Source organism: Lithobates pipiens, unplaced genomic scaffold (genome assembly GCF_037356315.1).
Source record: "Lithobates pipiens isolate NorthernLeopardFrog02 unplaced genomic scaffold, aLitPip1_a1.2 Scaffold_27, whole genome shotgun sequence".
Classification (NCBI taxonomy): Eukaryota; Metazoa; Chordata; class Amphibia; order Anura; family Ranidae; genus Lithobates; species Lithobates pipiens.
In genome coordinates, this window is record NW_027507788.1 from 2,390,522 (window position 1) to 2,408,405 (window position 17,884).

General features: G+C 49.1%; 1 protein-coding gene across 5 annotated transcripts in view; it reads right to left on the minus strand.

The window, feature by feature from the left end:
- SPEN (spen family transcriptional repressor) overlaps positions 1 to 17,884 on the minus strand; it is a gene marked incomplete at its 5' end in the record, with an annotated part of 76,188 nt that overhangs the window by 13,267 nt on the left and 45,037 nt on the right. For 2 of the 5 annotated variants that reach the window (XM_077456278.1, XM_077456275.1), the window contains 7 exon segments: positions 113 to 213; positions 5,485 to 5,598; positions 6,193 to 6,306; positions 7,922 to 8,047; positions 8,335 to 8,486; positions 13,641 to 13,841; positions 17,361 to 17,518. In XM_077456278.1, the coding sequence (XP_077312404.1) occupies positions 113 to 213; positions 5,485 to 5,598; positions 6,193 to 6,306; positions 7,922 to 8,047; positions 8,335 to 8,486; positions 13,641 to 13,841; positions 17,361 to 17,518 (966 nt within the window). 5 annotated transcript variants of the gene reach the window in all.

The following is a 17,884-nucleotide window of genomic DNA, read 5'->3' on the forward strand; positions in this document are numbered from 1 at the left end:
TGCAACACTTATTATTGAAACATATAGGATATACCACACCCTATTAAAAATGCAAAGAAAACTAAAAAAAAAAAAAAAAAAAAAAAAAAAAAAAAAAAACACAGCAACGAACCTTCTTTCTGATATTATTTCATAGATATCCCGTATATCCTGTCCCGATGATTCCATTGAGCCATAGAAAGCCAACTGACTTTCCTGGTTAGCAAAATCCACCTAATGTATAAAAGGACAAGAAAAAAAAAAGAACATTGTTATTTGGTGAACTTACATCAAAATGCCATTTTTAAATCTTAAAGAGAGTGACAAATATGAAACAAAAGCAGAGGCTTGTGGGTTGGAAGGGACTGTGGGGAAATCACCAGAAAACTCCCTTTGCTGTAAATAAAACTTAATCAGGTCCTGCATCACGCATTTATTAAAGTGTCCGTTCCACCTCAGTGATAAGGTCCGCTTATTCAAGGTGCTGTCTGTCTCCCTCAAAATTGCAAAAAGTACCTGTGGGAGGGGGAATAGATACACATGCACCTTTCCCCAACTTCCTTAGGAAAAGGGGTGATGTCACCCTCCTGCCGAAAAGACCCCTGGGAATGCCGAGTAGCCCGAATCTCTCCCTCCTGCCGACAAGATCCCTGGGAATGCCGAGTAGCCCGAATCTCTCCCTCCTGCCGACAAGATCCCTGGGAATGCCGAGTAGCCCGAATCTCACCCTTCTGCCGACAAGATCCCTGGGAATGCCGAGTAGCCCGAATCTCTCCCTCCTGCCGACAAGATCCCTGGGAATGCCAAGTAGCCCGAATCTCACCCTTCTGCCGACAAGATACCTGGGAATGCCGAGTAGGCCGAATCACACCCTTCTGCCGACAAGATCCCTGGGAATGCCGAGTAGCCCGAATCTCACCCTTCTGCCAAAAAGATCCCTGGGAATGCCGAGTAGCCGGAATCTCTCCCTCCTGCCGACAAGATCCCTGGGAATGCCAAGTAGCCCGAATCTCACCCTTCTGCCGACAAGATCCCTGGGAATGCCGAGTAGCCGGAATCTCACCCTTCTGCCGACAAGATCCCTGGGAATGCCGAGTAGCCGGAATCTCACCCTCCTGCTGACAAGATCCCTGGGAATGCTGAGTAGCCGGAATCTCACCCTCCTGCTGACAAGATCCCTGGGAATGCTGAGTAGCCGGAATCTCTCCCTCCTGCTGACAAGATCCCTGGGAATGCAGAGTAGCCCGAATCTCACCCTCCTGCTGACAAGATCCCTGGGAATACTGAGTAGCCGGAATCTCACCCTTCTGCCGACAAGATCCCTGGGAATGCCGAGTAGCCGGAATCTCACCCTTCTGCCGACAAGATCCCTGGGAATGCCGAGTAGCCGGAATCTCACCCTCCTGCTGACAAGATCCCTGGGAATGCTGAGTAGCCGGAATCTCACCCTCCTGCTGACAAGATCCCTGGGAATGCTGAGTAGCCGGAATCTCTCCCTCCTGCTGACAAGATCCCTGGGAATGCAGAGTAGCCCGAATCTCACCCTCCTGCTGACAAGATCCCTGGGAATACTGAGTAGCCGGAATCTCACCCTCCTGCTGACAAGATCCCTGGAAATGCTGAGTAGCCGGAATCTCTCCCTCCTGCTGACAAGATCCCTGGGAATACTGAGTAGCCGGAATCTCACCCTCCTGCCGACAAGATCCCTGGGAATGCAGAGTAGCCCAAATCTCACCCTCCTGCCGACAAGATCCCTGGGAATGTCGAGTAACCAGAATCTCACCCTCCTACCGACAAGATACCTGGGAATACCGAGTAGCCCAAAATTTCATCTTCCTGCCAAAAAAGCGGTGTAGCCCAAATCTCTCCCTCACATCGACAAGATCCCTGGGAATACTGAGTAGCCCGAATCTCACCCTCCTGCTGACAAGATTCCTGGAAATGCTAAGTAGCCCAGATCTCATGAGAACACGCTGTAGCACAGGTTTGAATTCAGGAGATCCTGGCTATTTACCATTCTCTGCAATCTGTCCAGAAGGAGGATGACATCACCATCGCCTAGGCAAGTCGAGGAAAGGTAAGTAAATCCATTTTCCTCCCCACAGGTGCCTTTATGCATCAGTTTAGAGAGGGGGGGGAGAGGCACAAATTTGAATAAGCAGACCTCGTCACTGGGGTGGATGGTCCCCTTTAAGCAGAACTTGCCTGTGTGCATTCCCCCCAACCATGGTAGCAGTAAATAAAAGCACATTGTCTATAACAAATTATACTGCAGAGGACCTCAAGATTTTGTCATAAACCTAAAATTTCATCCTGTTTGCATGGAGCAGCAAAACCTGGCATCACATGACCAAATCAAAAATGGCCGTCCTTTGTACACTGAAGCACCTGCTGTCATTTCATAAGATATCGCCCCCAAGACAATACAGGAAAAAGGAGAGAGCTGTAGGGAAAGTGAAAATGGTATAGGCAGGGCACTACAGAGTCCTGGGAATAATGGATAAAGGAGGAGTGTATAAGCCTGTCCGACATGTGGGGGGGGGGGGGGCATTCAATATTTCCGTACAGACTGGAAATGGTTTAGTGTCTCTGACTGCCAATGTCAAGCCTCAGAAATCTTACAGTACAAAATGAAATGAAAATGAATGAATCTGCAAATCAACAATATTCCAGGTTACGCACCGTAATAGGAAGCTGCACACTGCACTGGGCATCTCCCTCTGATGCATTTAGTTTAAGCCCAAGTAGGGGGCAAAACGCATCAGCAAGAGGCATTGGGTGGAGTATCCTAAATAGTTCTGGAACTATAAAGTTGTTTTTATGCCCAACAGGACCGCGGCGTGCAGCTTTCTATTACGATATGTGCACTGGGGGGGGGGGGCGAATCCCGGAGATGTGAACATCTGCAGCTTAGCGGAGACAGCGGCGGGCCTTTTGGTGGCAATGGGGACACTCAGGAATGTTCCAGGTTACGTTGCTGCAGAGGTTTTACTGCTTACCAGTAACAAGAGAAGACTACCAGAAAACAATGAGAAGTTCAGAGACACGAGGCCAACACTCTGCTACACACCACCCTACCAGGGAGGCAGCACAAGCAAAGGCCAGGCTAGCCGTGGATTGTGTGCAGACCATATAGAAAAAAAAAAAATCGACTAGAAATGGACTAAAATCAAGAACTTTATTATAATTAAAATGACACAAGCAAAAAATGCTGCAGATCATAAAACATTGGATGAAAAGGATTCAAGAAATTCCACATGCAAATTCAACGTGTTTCGAATATTCTGCTTCTTCAGGAGTACATGTGAATATAATCTATGGACACGAACATATATATGTTATAGACTGAATTCCAATTAAAACCAGCAGTTGTAACCTAACAGATAAGAGGGTTTAATAATAACAAAGTGCTGCAACCCCCAACGCTTGTTCTTACAAATACACCAACAGATAGTATAACGCAGATCTTTTTAGATCTGACACATACTATGAAGTGATTGGTGTACTGTGATTTCTGTGTTGGAGAAGACACAATTTGATGAACACCTCCTCCGTGTGAACTCCCCCTATGTGGTAGAGGTCTTCCTTTTGATGATGAGTGTTCAGAACAAGCATTGGGGGTTGCAGCACTTTGGTATAATAAAACCCTCTTATCTATTTATCCGCCGGCTGTCCTCGTCACGTAGGAGTATGGTGTCAGAGCGACTCTCCTGCGCTGAATCCCGTATCCAATACATGATCCGGCACCTCTGGGTAAGGGGCGCATTGGCTGTGCTGTGATTAGTCACAGCACAAGCCAATCAGCCGGTGCCGGCCAATAACTGGCCGCTGGCACCCGTTGATCTGAGAGGAGGAAGTCAGGGCAGACTGACTTTGACTGACTTTGACTCTGTGAATGTAAACAATGCAGAGCTCTGTTGTGCAAAGCAGGAACAAAAACCGACACATCCCTTAGTAAAAGCACCTCACACTGAATGCACCATGCACTGTTAGGGCCGGTTCACACTGCAGGCGAGGCGACTCCGACTTGCCTCGCCGCGTCCTGCCGCGACCTCAGCGGCAACTTGCAGATGACTTCTGTATAGAAGTCAATGCAAGTCGCCCCCAGGTCGCCCAAAAGTAGTACAGGAACCTTTTTTCTGAGTCGGAGCGACTCGAGTCGCTCCTCTCAGAACGGTTCCATTGTACAGAACGGGGGCGACTTGCGAGGCGAGGCGAGTCGTGTCGCCTCGCATCGCCCGCTGTGTGAACCGGCTCTTAGGCACACATTTAACCCTTTGATTGCCCCTGTTAACCTCTTCTCTGCCAGTGTCATTGTTATAGTGACTGTATTAGTGTCACCAGTTTACAAAAAGTGTCTGATTGTCCGCCACAATATGGCAGTCCCGCTATAAGTCACTGATCACCGCCATTACTAGTATATATTAAAAAAAATGTAAAAAAATCTAGCATAAATACCGTAGCTTGTGGACGCTATAACTTTCACACAAACCAATCAATATGCACTTATTGGGATTTTTTTTTTTCATCAAAAATATGTAGTGGAATACATATTGGCCAAAATGTATGAAGAAACTAGATTTTGATGAATTTTTTTTTATTGGATATGTTTTATAGCAGAGTAAAAAAAAGTAAAAAAAAAAGTAAAAAAATTCAGTGTTTTTTAAATTTATATCATAAAAAAAAAAAAAAAAAAAAAAAAAAAAACAACAGCAGAGGTGATCAAATACCACCAAAAGAACGAATTTGTGGGAAAAAAGAAAAAAGATTTATTTGTGTACAGCGTTGCACGACCGCGGCGCAGTTAAAGTTACATCCATCTAGTTCAACCAAAAGACAAAAAATTGCCTGGTCATTATATCTTGGGCAAGTGACAATGTTAATCTCTGCTTTTTGGTTATTATGTTACATCTGCTGTTTTTAACTGGAATTAGGTCTATAACATATGTTCATAGGTTCTATACACAAGTACTCCTGAAGAAGAATGTTCGAAACGCGTCAAATATTTGCATGTGGAGTGATTTTTCATTATTTTCATCCAATATGAGCTGAAAACAGACCTATTTAATGACCTACAGTATTTTCCGATTGGGTCATTTCAAATCCTGTTGTAATAAACTTCGATTTTAGGCCATCAATTTTTCTATATGGTCTGCACACAATCCATGGCTACCCTTGTCTTTGCTTGTTTTGTAAAACTTCTGTGTATGTATATAGCACACCTTGTCCTTCTGGTAACAATATTTGTTTATAGCGCCCCCCCCCCCCCGTAACAATATTTGATTATAGCCCCCCCCCCATCCTTCTAGTAACATTATTTGATTATAGCCCCCCCCCCTCTCCTGGTAACAATATTTGATTAAAGCCCCGCCCCCCCCCCCATCCTTCTAGTAACAATATTTGATTATAGCCCCCCCCAACTGCCACAACCAGATCAGGATGGAAATTTTTCCTATGTGAATATTTGAAATCATGATACAGTATATTAAGGTGGTCTGTGCACACCTTAACGATAGTCCCACCAATCTTCCTCCCCTTGGTCTCTTTTACAGCTGCCTGGGCAAATTCAATCTCACTGTAGAGAATCAGGGCCATGCCTTTAAAGCGGTCGTACACCACCTGTCAGGGAAAAACAAACAAAGAACAGAGGACATGAGAGCGGCGCCCACGTAGGACTCGGTTATAGATCAGCGATCGTCTTGTTTCAGTGAGGATTTTTTTGCTTTGATTCAATAGCATCTTCTAACCCAACGGAGGAAACAAAAAAAGAAGAAGCCGACTTTAGCAGTCTACGTTGCCTACAAATTAGCGCTAACACAAGGCTGTATTGGTGAGGATCTATGGTAAGGATCTATGGTCCGGCTCTGTGTACTCCCGTAGGTTATTGTTACTGGTAAGACAGCTGTAGATTTGTACTAAGGGAGGAATAATCAATCATTATTATGGTTCTATAGTGCAAGGGGTGTCCTATCAGCTGTCTGTTTTGTGTCTAAGTGTCGCCTGCCATTAAGGACAGTGCAGACTTTGATCGTTTTAAAGTGTACAATAAAGTTTACTATTACAAACACAGACAAAACAATGTGTTACAGAGCGTTGTGTCTTTCTAACGTAGGCAGCCATCATGTCTGACAATATATGGATTTAAGGAGGGAAAAGGACAGAAAAGATGCAAGAGGATGTAGGTTCATCTTAGGCCACCAGCTGCCCACCTACCTTCAGCACAGGCCCGTAACGGCTAAAATGACGCGTTAAATACTGATCAGTGACGTTGGAGGGCAAGCCATCTATCCAGACGCAGTTGGTCGGCATACTTTTCCCAAAGCCCAGCTGTAGGGAATAAAAGTCATCAGGTAAGCGCACTATTCCGGTAGAACAGAAAACACCAATTTATATCATCTGAAAACTACTATTCTGGAGACTGAAGCCTGGGTATGTAGTGTAGGGACTGCCTGGATCACGAGTCTGCAGACTAGGGGGGGCTCTCCCTGGGATCACGAGTCTGCAGACTAGGGGGGGCTCTCCCTGGGATCACGAGTCTGCAGCCTAGGGGGGGCTCTCCCTGGGATCACGAGTCTGCAGCCTAGTGGGGGCTCTCCCTGGGATCACGAGTCTGCAGCCTAGGGGGGGCTCTCCCTGGGATCACGAGTCTGCAGCCTAGGGGGGGCTCTCCCTGGGATCACGAGTCTGCAGCCTAGGGGGGGCTCTCCCTGGGATCACGAGTCTGCAGACTAGGGGGGGCTCTCCCTGGGATCACGAGTCTGCAGACTAGGGGGGGCTCTCCCTGGGATCACGAGTCTGCAGACTAGGGGGGGCTCTCCCTGGGATCACGAGTCTGCAGACTAGGGGGGGCTCTCCCTGGGATCACGAGTCTGCAGACTAGGGGGGCTCTCCCTGGGATCACGAGTCTGCAGACTAGGGGGGCTCTCCCTGGGATCACGAGTCTGCAGACTAGGGGGGCTCTCCCTGGGATCACGAGTCTGCAGACTAGGGGGGCTCTCCCTGGGATCACGAGTCTGCAGACTAGGGGGGCTCTCCCTGGGATCACGAGTCTGCAGACTAGGGGGGCTCTCCCTGGGATCACGAGTCTGCAGACTAGGGGGGCTCTCCCTGGGATCACGAGTCTGCAGACTAGGGGGGCTCTCCCTGGGATCACGAGTCTGCAGACTAGGGGGGCTCTCCCTGGGATCACGAGTCTGCAGACTAGGGGGGCGGTCCCTGGGATCACGAGTCTGCAGACTAGGGGGGCTCCCTGGGATCACGAGTCTGCAGACTAGGGGGGCTCCCTGGGATCACGAGTCTGCAGACTAGGGGGGCTCCCTGGGATCACGAGTCTGCAGACTAGGGGGGCTCCCTGGGATCACGAGTCTGCAGACTAGGGGGGCTCCCTGGGATCACGAGTCTGCAGACTAGGGGGGCTCCCTGGGATCACGAGTCTGCAGACTAGGGGGGCTCCCTGGGATCACGAGTCTGCAGACTAGGGGGCTCCCTGGGATCACGAGTCTGCAGACTAGGGGGCTCCCTGGGATCACGATTTTCAGGGATTTCCTTTTGCTTCCAGTTTGGATATGGGACAGGAAGTGTAGGGGAAATCTCCCCAGTGGGACACAGATGGTCAAAAAAAGAAAAAATCCAACAGGGGTTATAACCCTCCCTTATTCTATACAAGGGGGGTGGGGGAGTTTTGCCTCTAGTTTTACTTTAAACACAGACCTTGGCCCTGGAGAGACACAAGAAGCTATTAGGTGATTTATTATTGGCTGGAAAGCCCTATAAATGGGAGAAGGTCACCACCTCAGGTTATAGCTATTGTACAGGACATGTGGAGAAGGAGCAGCCCCCACTGCTAGGATGGCCCAGCTACTCTGCAGACATTCCATTCCAACGCCTTGCAGTCAGCTTGACCTTTCCAGGGCAGAAGCTGATTCAGTTTGGCGCTCCATACCTTCAACCGGTTGTTCCCCAGGTACTCTCCATCCATCTTCTTAATGGCTTTGCAGACACTGGTGATATCGCTGTACTGCAGAAAGGCGTACTGTGGCACCCCATTCAACTTCTTCACATCGATATCCTGGACAGCAGAGGAGAGGAATACAGTCAGATCGATCGTGCGAGAGCAGAACGAACACACACCCAGCTGGAACTTAACAGGATTAAAAATGGACAGACACACAAAACTACAGCTGGATGTATTGATTGCTAATGAAAGCCAGATTCAACGTTTGCATCTCGGGTCTGAAGATATTGAGCATCATGCGAGGCTGGAAGGTGACTACTGATCTAAACACTGAGCAAGCGATCGACACGACTGTACAGGGGAGACAATGGAGTGTGTAGAGTCATAGAAGGCCATCATACCACAATATCTCCGAATCGCTGGAATACGGTGTGCAGGTCGAGGTGCGTGGTGGTCTTCTCCAAGTTACCAATGAAAAGGGTGCGGGTGGCCTTGGGGTGAAATTCATCTATTCTCTCATCCAGAGGCCGAAATTCATTCTCACTTTCCGTTTCTGGAGGGAAAACAAGAATCAAAATGTAAAGAAAGTCACCTGAGAGATGAGGAATGTTCAGTGATACAACACACCCGGCATCTGCAAGTAGCAGGCCCCAACGGCGGCACGGCAAGAACTATTCAGCAACACTACAGATCACATGGCCAGGACATCGGGGCAAATTAAAGACCTTTAAATGAATGGGACCACCACCCCTTTCACACTTGTGCGACTTGTCATGCAACTTTAAAAATCCAAGTTGCATGACAAGTTGTACCCCATATTTCCCAATATCCATTCATATATGTGCGACTTAAAGTCGCAGCGACTTCAAAGTACCTCATGCACTACTTTGGCCCGACTTTCATGCAACTTGAGGGTCATACACTGCAATGTTAACCCACAAAAGTTGCATTAAAGTTGTACCTCAGTGTTTTACATGCAACACTGGGTCTGACTATGAAGAGGGAAAACAAGTTGCACCCACCCAAAGCCATGCGACTTTGGAGTCCTACAAGTGTGAACAGAGCGTAAGATTTGCCTACTTGATCAATCTCTGTTAACCACTTTCAGACCGGACCATTTTGCTGGTAAATGACCAGAGGTCTTTTTACACTTTGGCACTGCGCTGCTTTAACTGGTAATTGCGCGGTCATGCAATGTTGTACCCAAACAAAATTTGCGTCCTTTTCTTCCCACAAATAGAGCTTTCTTTTGATGGTATTTGATTGCCTCTGCGATTTTTATTTTTTGCGATATAAACGTAAAAAGACCGCAAATTTTGAAAAAAAATGATATTTTCTACTTTTTGTTATTAGAAAAATCCAATAAACTCAATTTTAGTCATACATTTAGGCCAAAATGTATTCAGCCACATGTCTTTGGTAAAAAAAAAGTCAATAATTGTATATTTATTGGTTTGCGCAAAAGTTGTCACATCTACAAACTAAGGTACGTTTTCTGGAATTTACGCAGCTTTTAGTTTACGACTGCCTATCTCATTTCTTGAGGTGCTAAAATGGCAGGGCAGTACAAAACCCCCCCAAATGACCCCATTTTGGAAAGTAGACCCCCTAAGGAAATTGATAAGAGGCATGTTGAGCCCATTGAATATTTTATTTTTTTGCCTCAAGCGATTGAATAATGACAAAAAAAAAAATTTTTTTTTTTTTTTACACAAAGTTGTCACTAAATGATATATTGCTCACACATGCTATGGGCGTATGTGAAATGACACCCCAAAATAAATTCTGCTGCTTCTCCTGAGTACGGGGATACCACATATGTGGGACTTTTTGGGAGCCTAGCCGCGTACGGGGCCCCGAAAACCAATCACCGCCTTCAGGCTTTCTAAGGGCGTAAATTTTTGAGTTCACTTCTCACTACCTATTACAGTTTTGAAGGCCATAAAATGCCAAGATGGCACAAAACCCCCACAAATGACCCCATTTTAGAAAGTAGACACCCCAAGCTATTTGCTGAGAGGCATGTTGAGTTCATGGAATATTTTATATTTTGCCACAAGTTGCGGGAAAATTACAAACTTTTTTTTTTTTTTTTTTTTTTTAACAAAGTTGTCACTAAATGATATATTGCTCATGCATGCCATGGGCATATGTGAAATGACACCCCAAAATAAATTCTGCTGCTTCTCCTGAGTACGGGGATACCACATATGTGGGACTTTTTGGGAGCCTAGCCGCGTACGGGGCCCCGAAAACCAAGCACCGCCTTCAGGCTTTCTAAGGGCGTTACAGTTTTGAAGGCCATAAAATGCCAAGATGGCACAAACCCCCCCCAAATGACCCCATTTTGGAAAGTAGACACCCCTAAATTTAGGGGTACACTAGTGAGACTAGGTAATAAATGGCGGGTGCCCTGAAACTATAAAAAAATAACTAACCAACCAGCGTCACCTGTAACAGTTATATGGTGATCACTGGTGAAAGGGTTAACTAGGGGGCAATCAGGGGGCTTTATGCGGTAGTATATGGGGGTCCCTGGCGCTATAAAAAGCTGCAGCGAACCTAAATACCTACCTGCCTAACTAGCGTCACCTGTGACACTAATACAGCGATCAGAAAAACGATCGCTTATTAGGCTGGGTTCACACTGGAGCGATGCGGGAACGCCACGAATGCGCGGCGGGTTCCCGCATCGCATGCCTCCCGGCGGCAGTTCACACTGCCCTATGCAAACTGCTGGGAGTGTCAGTGAAATGTTACTGACACCCCCAGATCAGTTCGCATATCGCAGTGCGATCTGCAAACTCGGATCGCATGGTGTGAACACCCATGCGATCCGATTCTGCTGCGGGCCAAAAAAAGGGTACCGTGCGAATTTGCGGCGGGTGCGGCGAATGGCTGAACTCGAATCGCACAGAGATCGGATGTGATTTGCACTGCAGTGCGGTGCGAATCACATCCGTTCTCATAAACCGCTGCAATGTGAACCCAGCCTTAGTGACACTGGCGACGGGGGGTGATCACGGGGTTAAACCTTTATTGGGGGGGTTAGGGGGGTACCTTATAACTAAAGGGGGCTAACCCTAACTGCCCTAACAGTTATTAGTCACAAATGACACCCGCCGGGTGATCAGGGGGTTAAACCTTTATTAGGTAATAAATGGCGGGTGCCCTGAAACTATAAAAAAATAACTAACCAACCAGCGTCACCTGTAACAGTTATATGGTGATCACTGGTGAAAGGGTTAACTAGGGGGCAATCAGGGGGCTTTATGCGGTAGTATATGGGGGTCCCTGGCGCTATAAAAAGCTGCGGCGAACCTAAATACCTACCTGCCTAACTAGCGTCACCTGTGACACTAATACGGCGATCAGAAAAATGATCGCTTATTAGGCTGGGTTCACACTGGAGCGATGCGGAAACGCCGCGAATCCGCGGCGGGTTCCCGCATCGCATGCCTCCCGGCGGCAGTTCACACTGCCCTATGCGAACTGCTGGGAGTGTCAGTGAAATGTTACTGACACCCCCAGATCAGTTCGCATATCGCAGTGCGATCTGCAAACTCGGATCGCATGGTGTGAACACCCATGCGATCCGATTCTGCTGCGGGCCAAAAAAAGGGTCCCGTGCGAATTTGCGGCGGGTGCGGCGGGTGTGGCGGGTGCGGCGGGTGCGGCGAATGGCTGAACTCGAATCGCACAGAGATCGGATGTGATTTGCACTGCAGTGCGGTGCGAATCACATTCGTTCTCATAAACCGCTGCAATGTGAACCCAGCCTTAGTGACACTGGCGACGGGGGGTGATCACGGGGTTAAACCTTTATTGGGGGGGTTAGGGGGGTACATTAGAACTAAAGGGGGCTAACTCTAACTGCCCTAACAGTTATTACAGTCACAAATGACACCAATGCAAAAAAAAAAAAAAAAAAAAAAAAAAATGACATTGGTGTCACTGTGACTGGGGGGCAGGGGTAATTGGGGGGGTGATCGGGGGGTAAAGGGGGGGTGTGAGTGTGCCTGGCATGTTCTACTGTGTGTGTGAGTGTTGGTGCAACTTACTGATCCGTTCTCCTCCGTGTCGGAACGAAAAATACCGACACGGAGGAGAGAATACATCACTTCCTCTCCTGTGTTTACATTACAGGAGAGGAAGTGATGTCACCGGGGATTTCTATTCGTCGGGAGCGATCGCGAGGGGGTGGCCATGAATGAATGGCCGTCCCCTCGTCCGGGATCGCTCCCGTACGAATTCCGACCGCCGCAGGCACCGGGCGGGGCCCCGATCGGGCCCCCGACCCGCGGGAGGCAAGGGACGTACATGTATGTCCTTATGCCTGCCCGTGCCATTGTACCGACGTACATCGGCGTGCGGCGGTCGGCAACTGGTTAATAACCGATATCGTTTGTTACCAATCATATATATGTACTCTATGCAGTGCTGCTTCCTTCTTAGTAAGGACACATTCTCACTTGCAGTGGGCCAGACACAGATTACATACAAGCACCTCAGCATGGGTTCCCAATGATTAGCTGCGGGAGGCAGCCCCACTGAAAGCAATGAGAGGCTGTTGGCTCATACACAATGCAGCAATCACCTGCGAGTGATTAGGCCCGGACCTAGTTTGCATTCAAGGCCAATTATTCGCTAGTGATCGCTGCATGAGCAATTACATGTGAGTGGCTGCGATTAGCTGCAGAAGCCAGCAGCCTCCCATTGCTTTCAATGGGACTGCCTCCTGCAGCTAATTGAAGCCACTTCCGCACATAGCGATCACCCGCAAGTGATCGGACCCGGACATAAACAGACTGCATTCAGGGCCAATCATCAATGGGACTGCCTCCCACAGCTAATCATTGGGAACCGCGCGCTGGGGTTCCAGCCTGTGATTGCTGTCTGGAATGTTGAATGCGGCTTAATGCTGCAGAGCGATTGTGCTCTACTGCTCCTCTCCCTCTATGCAAGTCCATCACTCTACTCATAACGTTGATTCACAAAAAAAATAAAAAAATAAAAAAAAAGTCATCCGCCTCAGCCAATCACAGGAAGCTTTGTAATCATATATAGAATACAAAAGTTCCATGTGAACGGCTGAGCAGCGCTTTGTTACGGGTGCGAGGCAGGAAGTTCTCACCTCAGTGACGGTGTTGTGCCATATAGTGTCCGGCCATCATATAGTGTCCGCGCCGTACTGCGCATGCGCAGTACAGAGCAGACGAAGCTTTGGAAAATCTCCCAAGCTGAACGGCGCCTGCGCCGCTAGTGGAGGTGCTAGCCCCACCATCCAAGCAGACATAGGGTTGTGAATATTAGAGGGCCCCTCGCGGGCGAGCTTCGCTCACCACGCTTCGCTCACCACGCTTCGGGCTCGGCCTCGCTACGCTCGGCTCTTTTATATTCCTACTCTATGTCCACTTGGATAGTGGGGATAGAACCTGGACTCACGGCGCAGGCGCCGTTCATCCTCGGCAATTTTCAGAATCCGTGTTGGTGTGTACTGCGCATGCTCAGTACGCAGCGGACACTATCGGATGGAGGACCTTATATGATAAGACACCGGAACCCAGCACTGCATACTGGATGTAGTCGAGGCTCCATACAGCGGGCACATCTATTAGTGAAGGTCATAGTTCATCTGGACCAGCTTGGAGATCAGCCTTAAGGCCAAAGCGTAAAGGAAGGGGCAACCCTCAGAGGGGCAACTTACCCGGACCGACCCAGGCTGTGACTTCTATCTGCATGCCGAAGAACAGCTTGCCCTTTGATGCATTAAGTGCTTTCTCCTGATCTTCCTGCTGCCGGAAGAAGACCAGACCGTATCGCTCTTCAGATACCCCATGTATCTGCACCGATGTCACCTTTCCGTACTTCTTAAACTCGTGGAAGAGGCCATCCTTAAGGCTTGTATCTGGAGGAAAACACACAAACCCGTTACATAACCGAAAAACACAACCAACTGGATAAAATAACCAGAACATTATAGAAGAAACATTGATGCCACTATTTACTCAACTGCATAACAAGACTGACCTACACAAGCCGACATCCCACAAGACTGACCTACACAAGCCGACATCCCACAAGACTGACCTACACAAGCCGCCATCCCACAAGACTGACCTACACAAGCCGACATCCCACAAGACTGACCTACACAAGCCGACATCCCACAAGACTGACCTACACAAGCCGACATCCCACAAGACTGACCTACACAAGCCGACATCCCACAAGACTGGCCTACACAAGCCGACATCCCACAAGACTGGCCTACACAAGCCGACATCCCACAAGACTGGCCTACACAAGCCGACATCCCACAAGACTGGCCTACACAAGCCGACATCCCACAAGACTGACCTACACAAGCCGCCATCCCACAAGACTGACCTACACAAGCCGCCATCCCACAAGACTGACCTACACAAGCCGCCATCCCACAAGACTGACCTACACAAGCCGCCATCCCACAAGACTGACCTACACAAGCCGCCATCCCACAAGACTGACCTACACAAGCCGACATCCCACAAGACTGACCTACACAAGCCGACATCACACAAGACTGACCTACACAAGCCGACATCCCACAAGACTGACCTACACAAGCCGCCATCCCACAAGACTGACCTACACAAGCCGACATCCCACAAGACTGACCTACACAAGCCGCCATCCCACAAGACTGACCTACACAAGCCGACATCCCACAAGACTGACCTACACAAGCCGACATCCCACAAGACTGACCTACACAAGCCGACATCCCACAAGACTGGCCTACACAAGCCGACATCCCACAAGACTGGCCTACACAAGCCGACATCCCACAAGACTGACCTACACAAGCCGACATCCCACAAGACTGGCCTACACAAGCCGACATCCCACAAGACTGGCCTACACAAGCCGACATCCCACAAGACTGGCCTACACAAGCCGACATTCAACAAGACTGACCTACACAAGCCGACATCCCACAAGACTGACCTACACAAGCCGACATCCCACAAGACTGACCTACACAAGCCGCCATCCCACAAGACTGACCTACACAAGCCGACATCCCACAAGACTGACCTACACAAGCCGACATCCCACAAGACTGGCCTACACAAGCCGACATCCCACAAGACTGACCTACACAAGCCGACATCCCACAAGACTGGCCTACACAAGCCGACATCCCACAAAACTGACCTACACAAGCCGCCATCCCACAAGACTGACCTACACAAGCCGACATCCCACAAGACTGACCTACACAAGCCGCCATCCCACAAGACTGACCTACACAAGCCGACATCCCACAAGACTGACCTACACAAGCCGACATCCCACAAGACTGACCTACACAAGCCGACATCCCACAAGACTGACCTACACAAGCCGACGACATCCCACAAGACTGACCTACACAAGCCGACGACATCCCACAAGACTGGCCTACACAAGCCGACATCCCACAAGACTGACCTACACAAGCCGACGACATCCCACAAGACTGACCTACACAAGCCGACGACATCCCACAAGACTGACCTACACAAGCCGACGACATCCCACAAGACTGACCTACACAAGCCGACATCGCACAAGACTGACCTACACAAGCCGACATCCCATCGATTCCTTACTGGTGCTACACATTTTAATGTTCCCACAGATACCATGCAGGAGACTGCAAGGATCATCGAATCTGTACACTGTCCATCATATTCTACCTGAGCGTACCAACAACTGTGTTACTAAATCACCAAAATAAAACACGCTACATCAACACCCTCCTGTCCACATTATGTCCCAATTGTGCACTCTACTTCTCCCAAAATCTCCTTCTCTATAGTCCCCTTATCTCCGGGACTTCTTCAGAGCCTCTTCGATCCTCTGGAACTGTCTACCCCAATCTGCCTGGAGCCTCTCCCATCCTCGAACTGTCTACCCCAATCTGTCCGGAGCCTCTCCCATCCTCGAACTGTCTACCCCAATCTGTCCAGAGCCTCTCCCATCCTCAAACTGTCTACCCCAATCTGTCCAGAGCCTCTCCCATCCTCGAACTGTCTACCCCAATCTGTCCGGAGCCTCTCCCATCCTCAAACTGTCTACCCCAATCTGTCCGGAGCCTCTCCCATCCTCGAACTGTCTACCCCAATCTGTCCGGAGCCTCTCCCATCCTCGAACTGTCTACCCCAATCTGTGCAGAGCCTCTCCCATCCTTGAACTGTCTACCCCAATCTGTCCGGAGCCTCTCCCATCCTCGAACTGTCTACCCCAATCTGTCCGGAGCCTCTCCCATCCTCGAACTGTCTACCCCAATCTGTCCGGAGCCTCTCCCATCCTCGAACTGTCTACCCCAATCTGTCCGGAGCCTCTCCCATCCTCGAACTGTCTACCCCAATCTGTCCAGAGCCTCTCCCATCCTCGAACTGTCTACCCCAATCTGTCCAGAGCCTCTCCCATCCTCGAACTGTCTACCCCAATCTGTCCAGAGCCTCTCCCATCCTCGAACTGTCTACCCCAATCTGTCCGGAGCCTCTCCCATCCTCAAACTGTCTACCCCAATCTGTCCAGAGCCTCTCCCATCCTCGAACTGTCTACCCCAATCTGTCCAGAGCCTCTCCCATCCTCAAACTGTCTACCCCAATCTGTCCAGAGCCTCTCCCATCCTCGAACTGTCTACCCCAATCTGTCCAGAGCCTCTCCCATCCTCGAACTGTCTACCCCAATCTGTCCAGAGCCTCTCCCATCCTCAAACTGTCTACCCCAATCTGTCCAGAGCCTCTCCCATCCTCGAACTGTCTACCCCAATCTGTCCGGAGCCTCTCCCATCCTCGAACTGTCTACCCCAATCTGTCCGGAGCCTCTCCCATCCTTTGCAACACCCTACCCCCAAATCGGTGCAGTTATCTCCTACCCTGTCCACTTTTAGGTAATCCCTGAAAACTAATTTATTCAGAGAAGCCTAGCTTACCTCCATCTAAAGACTGTATGCTGACCATCTCCATCAGCTCCCCTACACAGTTACCACTTTTTGAACCACCTCCCCCTCCCTTTTAGATTGTTAGCTCCAATAGCAACACCGCCCTAATCCTTCTGTATTGTAATAACCTCCCTTACATTGTAAAGTGCTGAGCAGACTGTTGGCACTACATAAATCCTGAATAAAAATAATAAAACCAGGGACCAAATCAGTATATGGGATGAGCCGCCCTTAGCCTGTCCGATACATTTACCAGGAACCATGCCGGGTACAGAGTCACCAGGGGAAGATTGGCATGGAACCCACGCAGGTCCTGACTGGCAGACACACATTGTATGAATGAGAGATCAGAAGTAATACAACACAAACCCCAAATATAACCCCCCTCCCCCACACAATTCTCTTCTTCCCACTTTCATACAGACTGACAGGACAAAGATCTCTTACCTGTAGAACGCACAGGGAGATTCTGGACTTTGATCCCAAAACTTTTGCGCGGTTCATCCTTGTCCAGAGAGAGCAGCGGCTGGACCGGAGGTGCGGGAACTGCGGCGGACTGCACCGACCTGGCGGGAGACTCATCACTCGACGTACTGCTGGAATCACTGCTGCAACAAAACAACACCAATCAGAATGGCGGCGGGCGAGGGGCAGGGCTACATGGCAATGGCTATGGGAAAATGATGGCCCCTCACAGATTTTTAGCTCCTCTGAGCTGGCAGACCTGTCACATGATCAAGCAAGGCCGATGCAGGGTCACCACTTATTATAGCAGGTGGTGAGGCCGACACCGAGCAGAAACAAGTGATCAATAATCAAGCATGGAGTGATGTTCACATTGAGAGATATATAGATATATACACACACACACACACACACAGAAATCTCACTGTCATCTAGTCACACAAACATGTATTTATAAAAACAATTCAAGAGATGAGCAGAGATCTCCAGAAGGGGGCGCTGCACAC